This window comes from Argiope bruennichi, chromosome 6, assembly GCF_947563725.1.
Source record: "Argiope bruennichi chromosome 6, qqArgBrue1.1, whole genome shotgun sequence".
Classification (NCBI taxonomy): domain Eukaryota; kingdom Metazoa; phylum Arthropoda; class Arachnida; order Araneae; family Araneidae; genus Argiope; species Argiope bruennichi.
Genome location: NC_079156.1, coordinates 110,400,260 through 110,413,247, shown reverse-complemented (window position 1 = coordinate 110,413,247; position 12,988 = coordinate 110,400,260). Strand labels below are relative to the sequence as shown.

At 28.0% G+C, this 12,988-nt stretch overlaps 1 protein-coding gene across 2 annotated transcripts in view; it reads left to right on the top strand.

The window, feature by feature from the left end:
* LOC129972754 (nucleoporin NUP188-like) overlaps positions 1–9,006 on the top strand; it is a 51,574-nt gene extending 42,568 nt beyond the window's left edge. For both annotated transcript variants that reach the window (XM_056087004.1, XM_056087003.1), the window contains exons 42-49: positions 1,572–1,715; positions 2,038–2,175; positions 3,669–3,743; positions 5,040–5,158; positions 5,564–5,642; positions 6,201–6,332; positions 6,430–6,485; positions 8,652–9,006. In XM_056087004.1, the coding sequence (XP_055942979.1) occupies positions 1,572–1,715; positions 2,038–2,175; positions 3,669–3,743; positions 5,040–5,158; positions 5,564–5,642; positions 6,201–6,332; positions 6,430–6,485; positions 8,652–8,946 (1,038 nt within the window). In that variant the 3' untranslated portion in view covers positions 8,947–9,006. The remainder of the gene's footprint in view (positions 1–1,571; positions 1,716–2,037; positions 2,176–3,668; positions 3,744–5,039; positions 5,159–5,563; positions 5,643–6,200; positions 6,333–6,429; positions 6,486–8,651) is intronic.
* The last annotated feature ends 3,982 nt before the right edge of the window (positions 9,007–12,988 follow it).

The window sequence follows — 12,988 nt, the reverse complement described above, 5'->3', positions numbered from 1 at the left end:
TGTTGTATCAAATAAATAACATTTTCTTTAAAAATAATTTTTTTGTCATTATTTCTGTTTGAAATAATGATAAAAATGTTTGTTTCTGCAAAATTTAGGCTAAAAACAGGTATTTTCTTTTGCAATATTTTATACTAATAGGTAATCATTATTTTAATATTTTACTACTGTAGAATTTTATTAAAATTTTGTTTTTAAACCGCAAGATCCCTTTTAACTTTTACCTTCCTAAACAATTTTAAAAATTTCATATGGTGTTTTTATAGCTATTTAATTCGAATTTAATAAACATATGCTGTATAAAGTCTAATTCATTTCTTGTAGACAAAGGAATCGATAGAAAATTCTTATAATTTATTATTTATTATTATTTTTGCTTTTTTATAAGAAATCTTCAAGTAGTTAAAATAGAATTTCCTTTGAGCCTGTGTTAACCCCGTTAAATGTGGGAGGGATGTTGTATAATTCTGCTTTCCCTTCCTCTTTTAATTGTTTGATTTCAGATTGAGTTTGTGTGTTGTTTCTTCTGAAATTATGAGACAAAAGTTTATTTTAATTTTATTATTGAGCATGTTGAATTTTAAAATAAGCAAGAAGACACTTTAGTTTATGCTTCATGCAAATATTATGGTCATGTAGTGTTTCCCACACTATATGATAAGACCTTATGCAGAGATTGGAAAATGATTGTCATTTAAAAATAGAAAGATTTTTATTTTAATTATCAACACATATAGAATTATATGTTTCAATCGGATTTAAATTAACATAATTTTTTGAGTTCCAACACTTTTTAACTACAACATTAGAATGATTTTTAATAATTTTGTAAATAAATTAGATGCAGCATTGAAATAGCATTGTGTAATAAGAAATAGCAATCTTTTAGATTTAAAAAAAATTATCTGCAATGTTTGATTTTAATCAAAATAGTATGTAAAAAATACTACTGATATGATACTACTGATAACATTTTCAATATTGTATAGATTTTCCATTTTATTTTTTGAAAATATCAAAATTCATCAACAGTAAATGATAATGATTATTTCATATGCTGCATACTACATTTCTTGACATTATCAGATTTAGTTGACTTAATATTACATCATTCAAAATTCATGTCAAGAAATACTGTTTAAAATAATTTTTACTTTTTAAAAACCTCCTGATTTATTCTTAATTTTCAGTGAGTAACTGGGAATACCTGTCTTTAAAGTTCTTTAAGGTTATATAAATTATTTCAAAGGAAAAAATATTAACTTCATAACTGAACAACATAAAGGCTGTTTATAAATTAACCAACATAAATGAAAGAATCAGTATTATTATTCATTAAGATAAAAATATACTTGTCCATTCCATTAGCATATTATCATTCCATAGTTTATTAGTTGCTTGTTCATGGAACATCTAATGTTATTTTATATATTATCAATCTATCACTATCTAAAACAACAAGAACTATTTATTTGTTATCAACACTATGTATTTTTGCTAAATGTTCTCTCGAAAAATTTCTAACAATTTAGATTTCTTTCTTTATCCCCCCCCCCCTATTTTTTCTGCAGGGTTCTCAAAAACCAAAACTTAGTCGAGTGGATGTGTATTTTGCATTTCTTCGGTTTGTAACAGCACTGCTACAAACACTTGGAAACTATTTTTTGCAAGACTGTTGGAACTTCATTGGTGTTCATCAAGAAGCTATGCATATTGTAAGTTGTTTGATTGCTTTCTTTCACTGCTTTGGAGAAATTTTATTGTAAGCAAATATTGTTCTGTTTGTTATATGAAATTTCATCTATGTTATTTTCTGCACAATTTGCATTTTATTTCTTATTACATACATTTTTTTTTAATCAGTCAGTAATTGGAAACTTATTCAATTGCAGTAATCTTTTTCTTCTTCAGACGTGCCATTTTTGCATTGAGGATAAATTTTTTTTTCTAAACTTATATCAATGAAGAAACAAGACTTTATAAAAAAATATTTGTTTATTTGAAATAGATTAATAATAATGTTTTATATATTTCCAGACTTTAGTGGAAATGAAAAATAGCTTTTTGCGAGAAGGAATTCAAGATGCCATTTTGACTTGTACATTTATTCTACAACTCTCTTCTCATCAGCATATATGGAGACTTGAACACCCAAGATCTCTGGAAATGCTGTTGGTATGACATGCTTTAAGATAATAAATTTTTAAATTCAGATTTTGACATTTAATTTATGTATTTCTTTAAATTTTTTTTTTTTTAAACTGGTTGAAAATTTATTTAAAGTTACAGAAAAAGAGATTCAAAATATTGTTAAGAATTGCAGTGCACCTTTGAGATTTATGATGAGCTGAAAAGCCAACTAGAATAAATCAATAAACATTAAAATGTAGCAAAAGAATCTTAAAAAAAATCAACATTAAAAAATATCAATTTTTTTGTAATGGTATAAAAGAAAGTCTTTATTAACAAGTAACAATACAAAGAATTCATACACAGTCAAAATAAATAACTAAAATTTTTCAAAAACTATTTACTAATAAAAAATGAGCTTAAACTTGATTTTACACTGAAATTTTTATAGGCTATAAGAGATTTCTACTATTCTTCCAAATCATCACCTTCACTGTCTTTCATGCTCTTTCAGTGGGTGCTTTTATTAAAATAACAGTAAAGTGCTAGAATATATCACAAACTTTTTTCTTTCTGTTGTGCATCTAATTCTAGATAAATTAATTCCTTGAAAATTGGATTAATATAGTTTTATGTATTTTATAAATGCTAATGTATTACTACAGAATTGCCACGGCATCAGGAAAACCAGAAGAATATAGGTAATTTAAAAATCGTCTGAAAAACAGGAAAAATGCAGGAAAACTTGAAAATGTACTTAAACATTGGAAAAGTGCAGGGAAGTGAACAATTTAAAGAAATACTATCTTAAAAGCAAATTTGTACAATTTTTTTTATGTACTATGATAGGAAGAAATTTTTTTTTGAATAGGACAGTTAAAATTTTATTCATATATATAATAATTACATTATGTGAATATATTTAACCACAAAGATATCCAATTGGTGATCTATTTCATTATAATATGAAGCAGTCTCCTTGGGAATATTTTGCATGATAATGAAATCGACTATCAGTTCATTGTTACAGGCAAAAGAGCTGTATATTAAGCATATATATTAAAGCTGTATATTAAGCATACCCCCATGAAAGAAAAACACAGTAAGTAATATGAGATTTAGTATGTTGCATATACAAACATAATTTACACATTTTATATATTTAATACATGATATGATGTATGCATAATGTTAAAATTCTGTATGTTCGTATCATAGGCCAGTAAAGTGTCAAAGATACATATAGAGAATGGCATTGATCTATATGGTTACGAGAGGATATCATAATATGTGATATTGCTCTATGTGAACAAAGATAGATTATTAAGATAATTTACAGTAGTAGTTATCACATGCATTTGAGTTTTCATAAGTTTTGTATCGAATTTTTTTCATTATTATTGTTTAGAAGGAATTTACAGCCACTTGTAATCATGGCAATCATTTTGAATTGCCCTTATTAATTGTAAAATGACTGTTGCTATTCTAGTTTTATGACCAGATGAAATGCAGATTTTTTAAAAATCCTTTTTTCATAGGTTGATGTGTGCAACTGCATTTACGGAACAGTAGCAATATCTTGCAAACCCGAGCTTCTAAAATATTTAGTAATGGTATGTGATTATGAATTTTTTTTATAACATATATATGTGTGAATTTTGAGTAATTCAATTTCAGTAATTATTTAGAATGAAAAGAATTAAATTTTATGTAAATACTGATAATTAGTATTATTTATATTTCAGGAACTGTAATAAAATACGATTTTATCAATTTTTGTTTTTATTCAATATTTATTTTATGAGGTTTTTTTTGGTTATTTCTTATAATTATTTTAATAAATGTATTGAAATTGAAATGCTCAATAACCAACAATTGTAGGAATTTATGTTCAACAATGTATATAAAGTTTTCATTTTTATAAATGAAAATAAATTTAGATGTGCATATATGATAATGAACATTTAGTTTTGTTTTGATTGCATTTAAACTTTTATAGTACATTATGGATTACTGTAATATTCTTATCTAATTATGGATTATTAACTTGTGTGGATCTTTTGAAACTAAAATTATATTGACCTTTTATCTTTTAAAATTATTTTCTTCTGTAAGATTTAGTATATATTTGCATCATATATATTAAAGTTTTAAATATATTTTGTATGTAAAAATATTTCTTGCAAAAGAACCATAAAATTGTTATTATATATGCTTTTTCATCAGGAACTTATTGCACTAAAATAAATTCTGTAACTAAGCAGTTTTCAAAAATGCTTTTTGTTTATTGCTTCTTATCATTGTTAATAAAACTGAAGAAAAGAATATATATATATATATATATATATATATATATTAGAGTTTTGTTAACGCAAGATAAATTCTCTTCTATTGATGATCCTTGCTTAAAACTGATAATTACTATTTTACTTACTTTACTATTTAATGAATTTTATATTTTAAAGAAAATAGACTTGTACTTCTAGATTTTGATAGTATTCTTAGACAATCAATCACCAAATTCAATTTTAAAAATTAATTTATGGAATATTTTAATTTCTAAATTTCTCGAGCATTATTTCTGCATATAATCGAATTATCTTTTCTTAAATTTTTTTCCATTTTTGATTTCTTCCGTTTTCTGAAAAGTCTTAATATAATTTATTCTTTAAAAGTTTCATGAATTAAAAAAATTTCTTTTAGTTTCTCAACATTAGAGAATTGCATGTGTTTTGCTATGATTTTGTATCCAAAAAATGTTGTTTAAATTTATATTTTGGAAGTATTTTTTTTAAAAAATGTAACAACTACTCTATAATTGAAAATTAAAAGAATGTTTGTGGCAAAACATTCTTTTGATTTAAACTAAATTATATTTTTCCAAAATATAACTCCTTTAATATTCACAGCATAAAAAAATGCTCGATTCCAAACCTTTGAAAAGTTTAGAAACTGAAAGTCTACTAAAAAGAACAATTTCAGAGGATGACAGCCAAACACCTGCAGAAGTAGAGGACATTCAACAAAAGTAAGAATATTTTTAAAAATTAGTATTATTTTATTTAAATCATCTGAATGACAATTATAAAAGGTCAAGTAATAATTCAGTTTTAAAATAAAATATGAACATTAAAATTCAGGGTTAAAAAAAATAATAAAGCAAAAATACTCTGTAATTAAAAAAAAACTTTATTAAATAAAATTATATCTCATTAAAAGCTACTTTTGATTCTAACATAAAGTTTTTTTACTGTGTATATATTTTGGAAAATTTAAATATGTGATGGGCAAAAAAAGTTGTGAAAAGGCAATGAAATGTGAATTAAAATTAATTTGAATAATTTATAAATATTTAGAAAATATATTTAATGAGCTAAACAAATTTGCTGTTAATTAAATACAGTCTTTTAATTTTTTTTCTTTTATGATGCAGATTATACGAACTTCTTGCTGTTACTTTAACAATTTTAACAAAATATTGTCCAGAGATGTATGAAACCATGTCAGGCCATGTAAGTAAAAACTATTTCTGTAATTTCTTTCTTTAAATGAAGGATGATTTTTATCTATGTATATTTCGGAAATTTTATAACCTTAAATTAGATTTCTTGATGGAGTTGGGATTACAGAGATAGATATGAAGTACCGAGGAGAACATTTTAGCAATATAACTTCAACTGCTGTAAATTTCTGCTAAAAATCACTTATCAATATAATAGGAGCATTTCTTAGATCAAGAATATAAAAATTCGAATTATGCAATTTAGAACCTCTATTAACCTGTTTTAAAGCTTGGCTTCTTCCTTTGTTAATTTTATTAACTTGTTAATAGTATTCTTTCATCATTGCATCTTATTTCTTAGTTTATAAATTATTTTAAATGAAATTAGCAATCCAAATGTAAATTTGACATATATTTCTTTCTCTTAATAGAATATTTACCTTTCCATTTATATTCTATTGTGATAAAAAGATTTCCAAATATTTTATACATATATTAGAAAACAATAAAATGACCATCCATCTTCTTGGCCAACTATTCTTAAATGTGTGTGCGTGTTTTCTTTCAGACAATTGATTATGGTCAGTGGCAATTATTGTTACATGTGAGTTTCAGCATACCATCACTCGACCGAGATGGACCATTATGTTTCGGAACAATTTTAGCTTGTGTGAACATGTGTCTCAAATTACTTGTTAAGGTAACTAAAATTAATATTTTCAAAAGAATTTGCATAAAATAGTAAAATTATAAGTGTATGAAATATCGATTGTATGTTTTTCTTTCTTTTTTTTTAGAATGAGAAAACTCCTTCGCCCAGAAAGGCAAATGATAATCCTCCACCAGTAAACAGGTAACGGATTCTTTAATATATATTGTTACGAATCTGTAATGTTGCTTCCCAGCACAGTTATTTCCATTTTAGACCATTTTACAGTCATCTCTATTGGATACTGATCGGATACCGGATCACTGACCCCCGGGCTTGGCAATCATTTGGTAATAAAATTGGATGATACTAGATTCTTCAAGAATTTTGACGAAACGATCAATAGGAGTTGAATTATGCATGATTGTTCTAGAACCTTCTGTGCCCTGATCCACAAACTATAAAGGGTCGGCAGTTCGCAGTCGCATAGAGTCATATATTGAGTCAACGACGAATTAGTTGGATCAGTCCAGCGAAACACCAGTACGGAGTGGGGTTCAAGCAAATGGTGGATTGAGAATTGGTATCGTGCGCTGAGTTTTGGAGATAAGTATTGAAGCAGCATGTAGAGTAGACAATCGTATAGTAGTGAGTCGGCAATTGAGTACAGATAAGGCAAAGAGCCAGTGGAGAATTGCAGGTGTTTGAAGAGACCAGAGTGAATAGCTACATGGATTCCGTCCTTCTGTTGAGTTCTGTCTAGCCACTTTGTGTGCTGTTGTGGTTGTTTACTACCGAATACTACTTGTGAGCTGTTGTTTCTTGTAAGTGCTACTGTATGTTGCTGGTGTACATCTCGATTGTGTATTTGTGGTCTGCAGATTCGTGTTAATAAACGTCGTTAGTTTAGTGAGGCCTGCTGACTGTATTATACCGTATACCCAGTACAAGCGAACCGTTGACTGTACGGATTTAGCGGAATTTTGAATGTCCGCAACAGTATTTATTATTTACCATCGGGAAGCATGCTTATCACTCAGTAGCAGAGTTTGTACAGAATATTATCTGATGTCATTATTTGTATGGTAATTTTTTTACAAACAATATTTTGCTTCATTTCATTTGAAAATACTGTTCTTAAGATGAGTTTTCATAGATATATATATGAATTGTTTTATCTTTGGATACAAACTGCAAGCATTTTATACTTTTTTAAAACGCATTGTGTAATGTTATATTACTGAATGTATGTGCCAGATTTTAGACTACTTGTTAAATCTAAAAATTTCTGAATAAGATACTTTAGAGTTTTGATGCTAAATCTTAATAATGTGCCTTCTAATTTTTATCCAGTTTCAGTTTAATTCTTCAAATTTAAATTTTAAGCAATGAATGATTTTATATATTGGAATAAGGGCCGGGATAGCCTGGTTGGTAGGGCGTTGGATTCATGCATGTCCCTTGGGTTGCGAGTTCGAATCCCGCCGGCTGAAGACTCTCCGATTGTGTGGTGACTGATGCGCGTATAAATCTGTCGCGGTCACAAAGTCCTCCATGTCGAGAGTAATACCACTGGGGGAACTGGATCAGGAGTGATCGTTCTCTGATTCAGGTCTAAATTACGATCTGTGGATGAGTGGATGAATGAAGTCCGCCCCGTAAAAAGGGTCGTGACGTGTGTGTAGCTAAGTCGTTCTCTTGGACCTAGATGGCGCTACTGCAAAAACAAGAGACGTACCATTGGCTTAAACCACAAATGACTTCTTAAAGTCAATGGGCTTACTACACAAGAGCCATTAGAAACAACAACAACATACATTGGAATATTATCTAAAAGTCTTATACTCCTAGTTTTCTAAATGTTTGAAGTTTATCTAAAAATGATAACCAAACCAGTTTGAAATAAGAATGCTGTGATTACATTTAAATGAGCATAAAATTATATTTTTATGCATTTCAGTTTCGAGTCTGCGTCTAATACTGCTTGTAACTAACACTACAAGAGTACAGATAATAGAGGAGAATGTGTGTAGATATATTGGCTTTCTAAAAGCCAGGCTTTTGATATTGAATTATCAAATTTGGTATAAATATATTTTGAAGGAAGGGAATTTTTATTACTTAGAAATTTAGCGATAATTAGAAATATAGCGATTTTTAAAAAATTTAATTACTTAGAAATTTAGCGATATTTTGCTATTTTTTTGTGATACTTTCAAATGTTATTGCACAAAAATAATTTGTACACCATTTAAAAAAAAAAAGTTTATTTTTAGTGATACTAATGTTTTCAATATATAATTTCTAAGTAATTATTTCTTTCTCTACAGTGAATTTAATCATGACTAAATTTGGAATAATTTTTTTCAGGCATCTTTTAATGTATATTCTAGAAATAAGCCTAGCTATTCTTCTCTCACAATCTTCAATTGCACTAACTCATCCCAGCTTGCCAGCAAGAGACAAACAGGTGGTAAGACGAGAACTAGCAGCTGAATTGAACTCAATGAATATAACAATGAATCGATATTTGCGCAGAGGACCCCTCTCACCAGCAGGAATTTCAACACCGTCCATTAGCCCAGGAATTTCATCCAAAACTCATCTTACAGAATTTCCATTCATGAAGCTCATAAGTAATTTAGTGGATAAATTATTCAAGTGATGTGTTTAAAAAAAATATTTTTGTACATAATATTTTGAGTAAAACGTTTCTTTTTCAGAAGTGTTTACTACTTATTTTGCATAGCACAATGTTAGTTAACCCTTTCTAGGGCCATTTTTTTCTGGTCATATTATGTTTAAATATTTTTTGGCTTGAAATTAGAATAAGAAAAGGGATTCATTTAGCTTATTAGATAAATTTAACTAAATTAATTAATTTGGTTAATTAATAATTAAGTAACAGATCAAGACACATCATTTTGTGTAAGATAAAGAATTGAAGTATCTTAGTTTTTGTTTTACTAAAAAAATTTGTCAGAACTTATGCCAAACTACATAATTTCATACAAAGATTGATAAATTTGGTGGGAAGCAAATACTAACGTATTACTAGGGCCGTGGTGGGAACCACGGCCCTAGAAAGGGTTAAAGCAGAATCAAGGTTTGAGAACCATTTCTACTGTTTGTGGACACAGTGCATCTTATGTTTGTTGTTGACACAATTAAGATTTGGAGTGTTAAGTACTAGCCAGCTATAGAGTTTTTTTAATCATTTGATTCAAAATGACAAGATTTGTCTCAAACAATTGAACCCTCTTGTTAGTAAAGACTCAGAGTACTGAGTCTCTACTAAAAGAAAAATATGCATGTTAGCTATGTATAGACAAAGCTGTTTAGTTCAAACAGTCAAATGTAACAGAAATTTATTTTAATGGATTGGAATATGCATTTCAGAACGATATTAATTATTTAAAAATTAAATGAAATTTCAGCATTTTTCAGCAATAACATAAAAATATTATACTTCAAAAGTTTTGAGTATTGTTTTATATTTAAAAAAAAATGTCTTTTTAATATCAATGGTACGATTTTTTTTCTTGATTTTTGGCTATTTATTTATTTGCACAATACTTTTTCATGGTTGTAGCAGTCTAATTGTGAAGTAACATGAGGCTATTTTGCAATGGATTAAATTGAAAAAAAAAAAAAGTCATTTACATGCATTTAGCATTGTAATAGTGTTTCTTCATGTTATTTTTTGATTGAATAAAAAATTAAGGTATAAAATTTTTTTATAAAATTTGGCAGAAATACCTCATGAAGTATCTAACAAACTTTTAAAACACTATACAAAATGAATAGGTTTATAATGTTATGAATTCTGTAAATTGAAAGATTATATATATGGTGGAATTTCTGTTCTTTTACAGAATCTTTTGAAGGTATATAAAGGCCTTACTGCAATCGCCAAAGAAAGAGTTATTGTGCTTTTATTGAGTAAAGTAGCATGAGATCAATGATGTTTTTGACCATGATGAGAATCTGATCTCCTTTGCCTTGTAGTGTCTTAAGATTTTTCTGTGCTCTGTAAGGGAGCTAGCACATTGCTGTTGTAGTCTATTGAAGACTATTGTTTTTACTTTATTAGTTCAAACAGGAATTATTTACATTTATTTTAAAGTCTATTTAATATACAAACTCAACCAAAAAATAAAAATATGTATAAAGATCAATATAAATATGTTGAGCACTATATACACAGAATCCTAAAAAAAAAAAAAAAAAGCTTATATATATATGTTTTAAATATTACACCTAAACATATTTTTAGGAAATATAATGTGGGCAACTGTATGAAAAGGTTTTGGCTCTAAATAAACCTGTGGAGAGAATGATAGTAAGTAAATGAATAAATTTTTATATCTGGTGTAAAAGTGTCGATTAATAAAATATTTCTTTTATATTCTTTAATATGCGCATAAACCTCTATATTTCTATCAATAAAATTTGCAAAGATATGCATATTTTTAAATTTAGAGGATTAATCACCAATTTTGATAAAAAAAACATTTATTTAAAAAAATTAATTTGTAATTTGTTTATCATCTCTTTTTATCACAGAAACCAAAACATTTTCACACATTTGGGTACCTTATGTAATGAAACTTTCCAACTGGAAATATATGTCTAATTGCAATAGTTTAAGGAAATAAAGACCTTTTCTACTTTTTTGCCCTATCCTATAAGTTTCCTTCTTATTATATGCCTTATCCTAAAATTCTTGCAACAAGGATGTATGTATTACATTCAGAAATAAAAAGAAAACTATTCTAGATATGGTAACAGTTTGATGGCATAATAGCAATTGCTGCAGAGCATATCCTTTGTATGCTACTTCTCACAATATTAAAGGTGCACCCATGCTTTGGAATTGCTATCTAATTATGATAATCGGATACATTCTATCGCTACCCACATTTTATTCACTTTGCGTTTACTGAAAAACAATATTTTAATATCATTTTTTTGTTGGATTCCGAGTCATGTAGGAATCTCAGGTAATGAAAAGGTCGACTGGGCTGCAAAATCTTCGACATCTGACTTAAGGACTGGACTACCGTATTGTGACATTAAGATGGCATTCTCCCACCATATAATTTCTTCCTGGCAAGAAGCATGGGATCGGCAGACGCATAATAAACTACACTCTATAAAGCCTACAACTGGTTTTTGGCCCATTCTATCTATATGCAAGATGGATGTCAAACTGACTCGTCTCCGTATAGGACACACACGATACACCCATAGGCATCTCATTTTTGGCGAGAGGGCACCAGTGTGTCCTACATGCCATGTTGATTTTGGTATCAAACATATTTTAATTGAACGTCCTGTTTTTAACTCTGAACACATTTACCATTTTTCAACAACTTTAGAGGACTTGGTGGGAGAAAAATTCCACTCAAATATTTTTAACTTTTTATGAGTCATTCGTTTTTATACTTGCATTTAGCACTATTTACCGTTTGTTGGTGTTTTGCATGGTCTCATTAAGTTTTCATTATCATATGTTAACACCCATGTTCATATTATACTACCATAAATTTAATTTTTACAGTGCTGTATTTTAACCAGTTTTATATTTTATAATCTGCTCTGATTTAACCGTTTGCATGGTGCAGTATAACCAAATATGCTTCTTGCACCATTAAACCACCAACAAACCCATATTTTTCATGGGAAGTCAACTCTCTGACCCGCCCGAAGGCACACGGATTCCCGCCAATGTTGCTGTTGCGGTGGTCCGGTCATTCAGTTTCTATTTTTCATGGGAAATCTAATTCATAATTGTAGTAGAATAATTTTGTTGAATAGGTGGTAGATTCTAAAATGTGGAATTATGATGTTTGCAGGGCTAATATATGTTAAATCTGTTTTCATGTTGATCTGATGAGGAAATTTGAACAGAAGGATTGAGGGCTACAATGTTATCATCTTCATTTAACTAGGGCCACCATTAAATTCTTCCAAGCATTTCCAAATTAATCTTCAATATGATGTCATTTCTCATGTTTTTATATCAACACAAAACACTGTTGGCATTTCAACTTGTATATTATCATAAACTGCTAATTTATATGGAAATTACAATAACTTATTTAGAAATGACTAATCAAGTTGACTGACTATATTATTTTACCATACTTGTAAGTTCTTGGCATATCTTCCAATTTATACAAAACCCACATTCAGCATTTCAATACAATCAATATTAACAATTATTCATTGATAATTAAGCAAGAATTGTATCAAACAGTATCAATACTAAGCTAAAATAGCTCAACTTGAAAGAAAACTAGATTTCGAGGTGCAAAGTCTAGTAACATTACTGGATAATGTTTCATGTTTTTGTTCAATGTTTCAATAAGTAACTGCAATATGCTGAGGCATCTCATCAATGACTTTCTGGACATGGTTTCTCCTTTTGCTTGGCTTAATCAACATAATTTTTTTTAATGAATTCATTTGAAAAACTCTTCAGTCTGTAGCTACTGCAGAAGTGCACAATGTAATTTCGAATCTTAATCCCATTTTGAAAAATTTATTTTGCCTTACAGTATTTTTTTTTTTTTTTTTTTTTTTTTTTTTAGTGTCACTGAGCTTAAAAATACAAGAATGTTCGAATTATAAATGTTTTTTACTTCCTGATCACATTTTTCATGGTAATTCATATTAGATTCTTAATAATTTTATGACTAAAA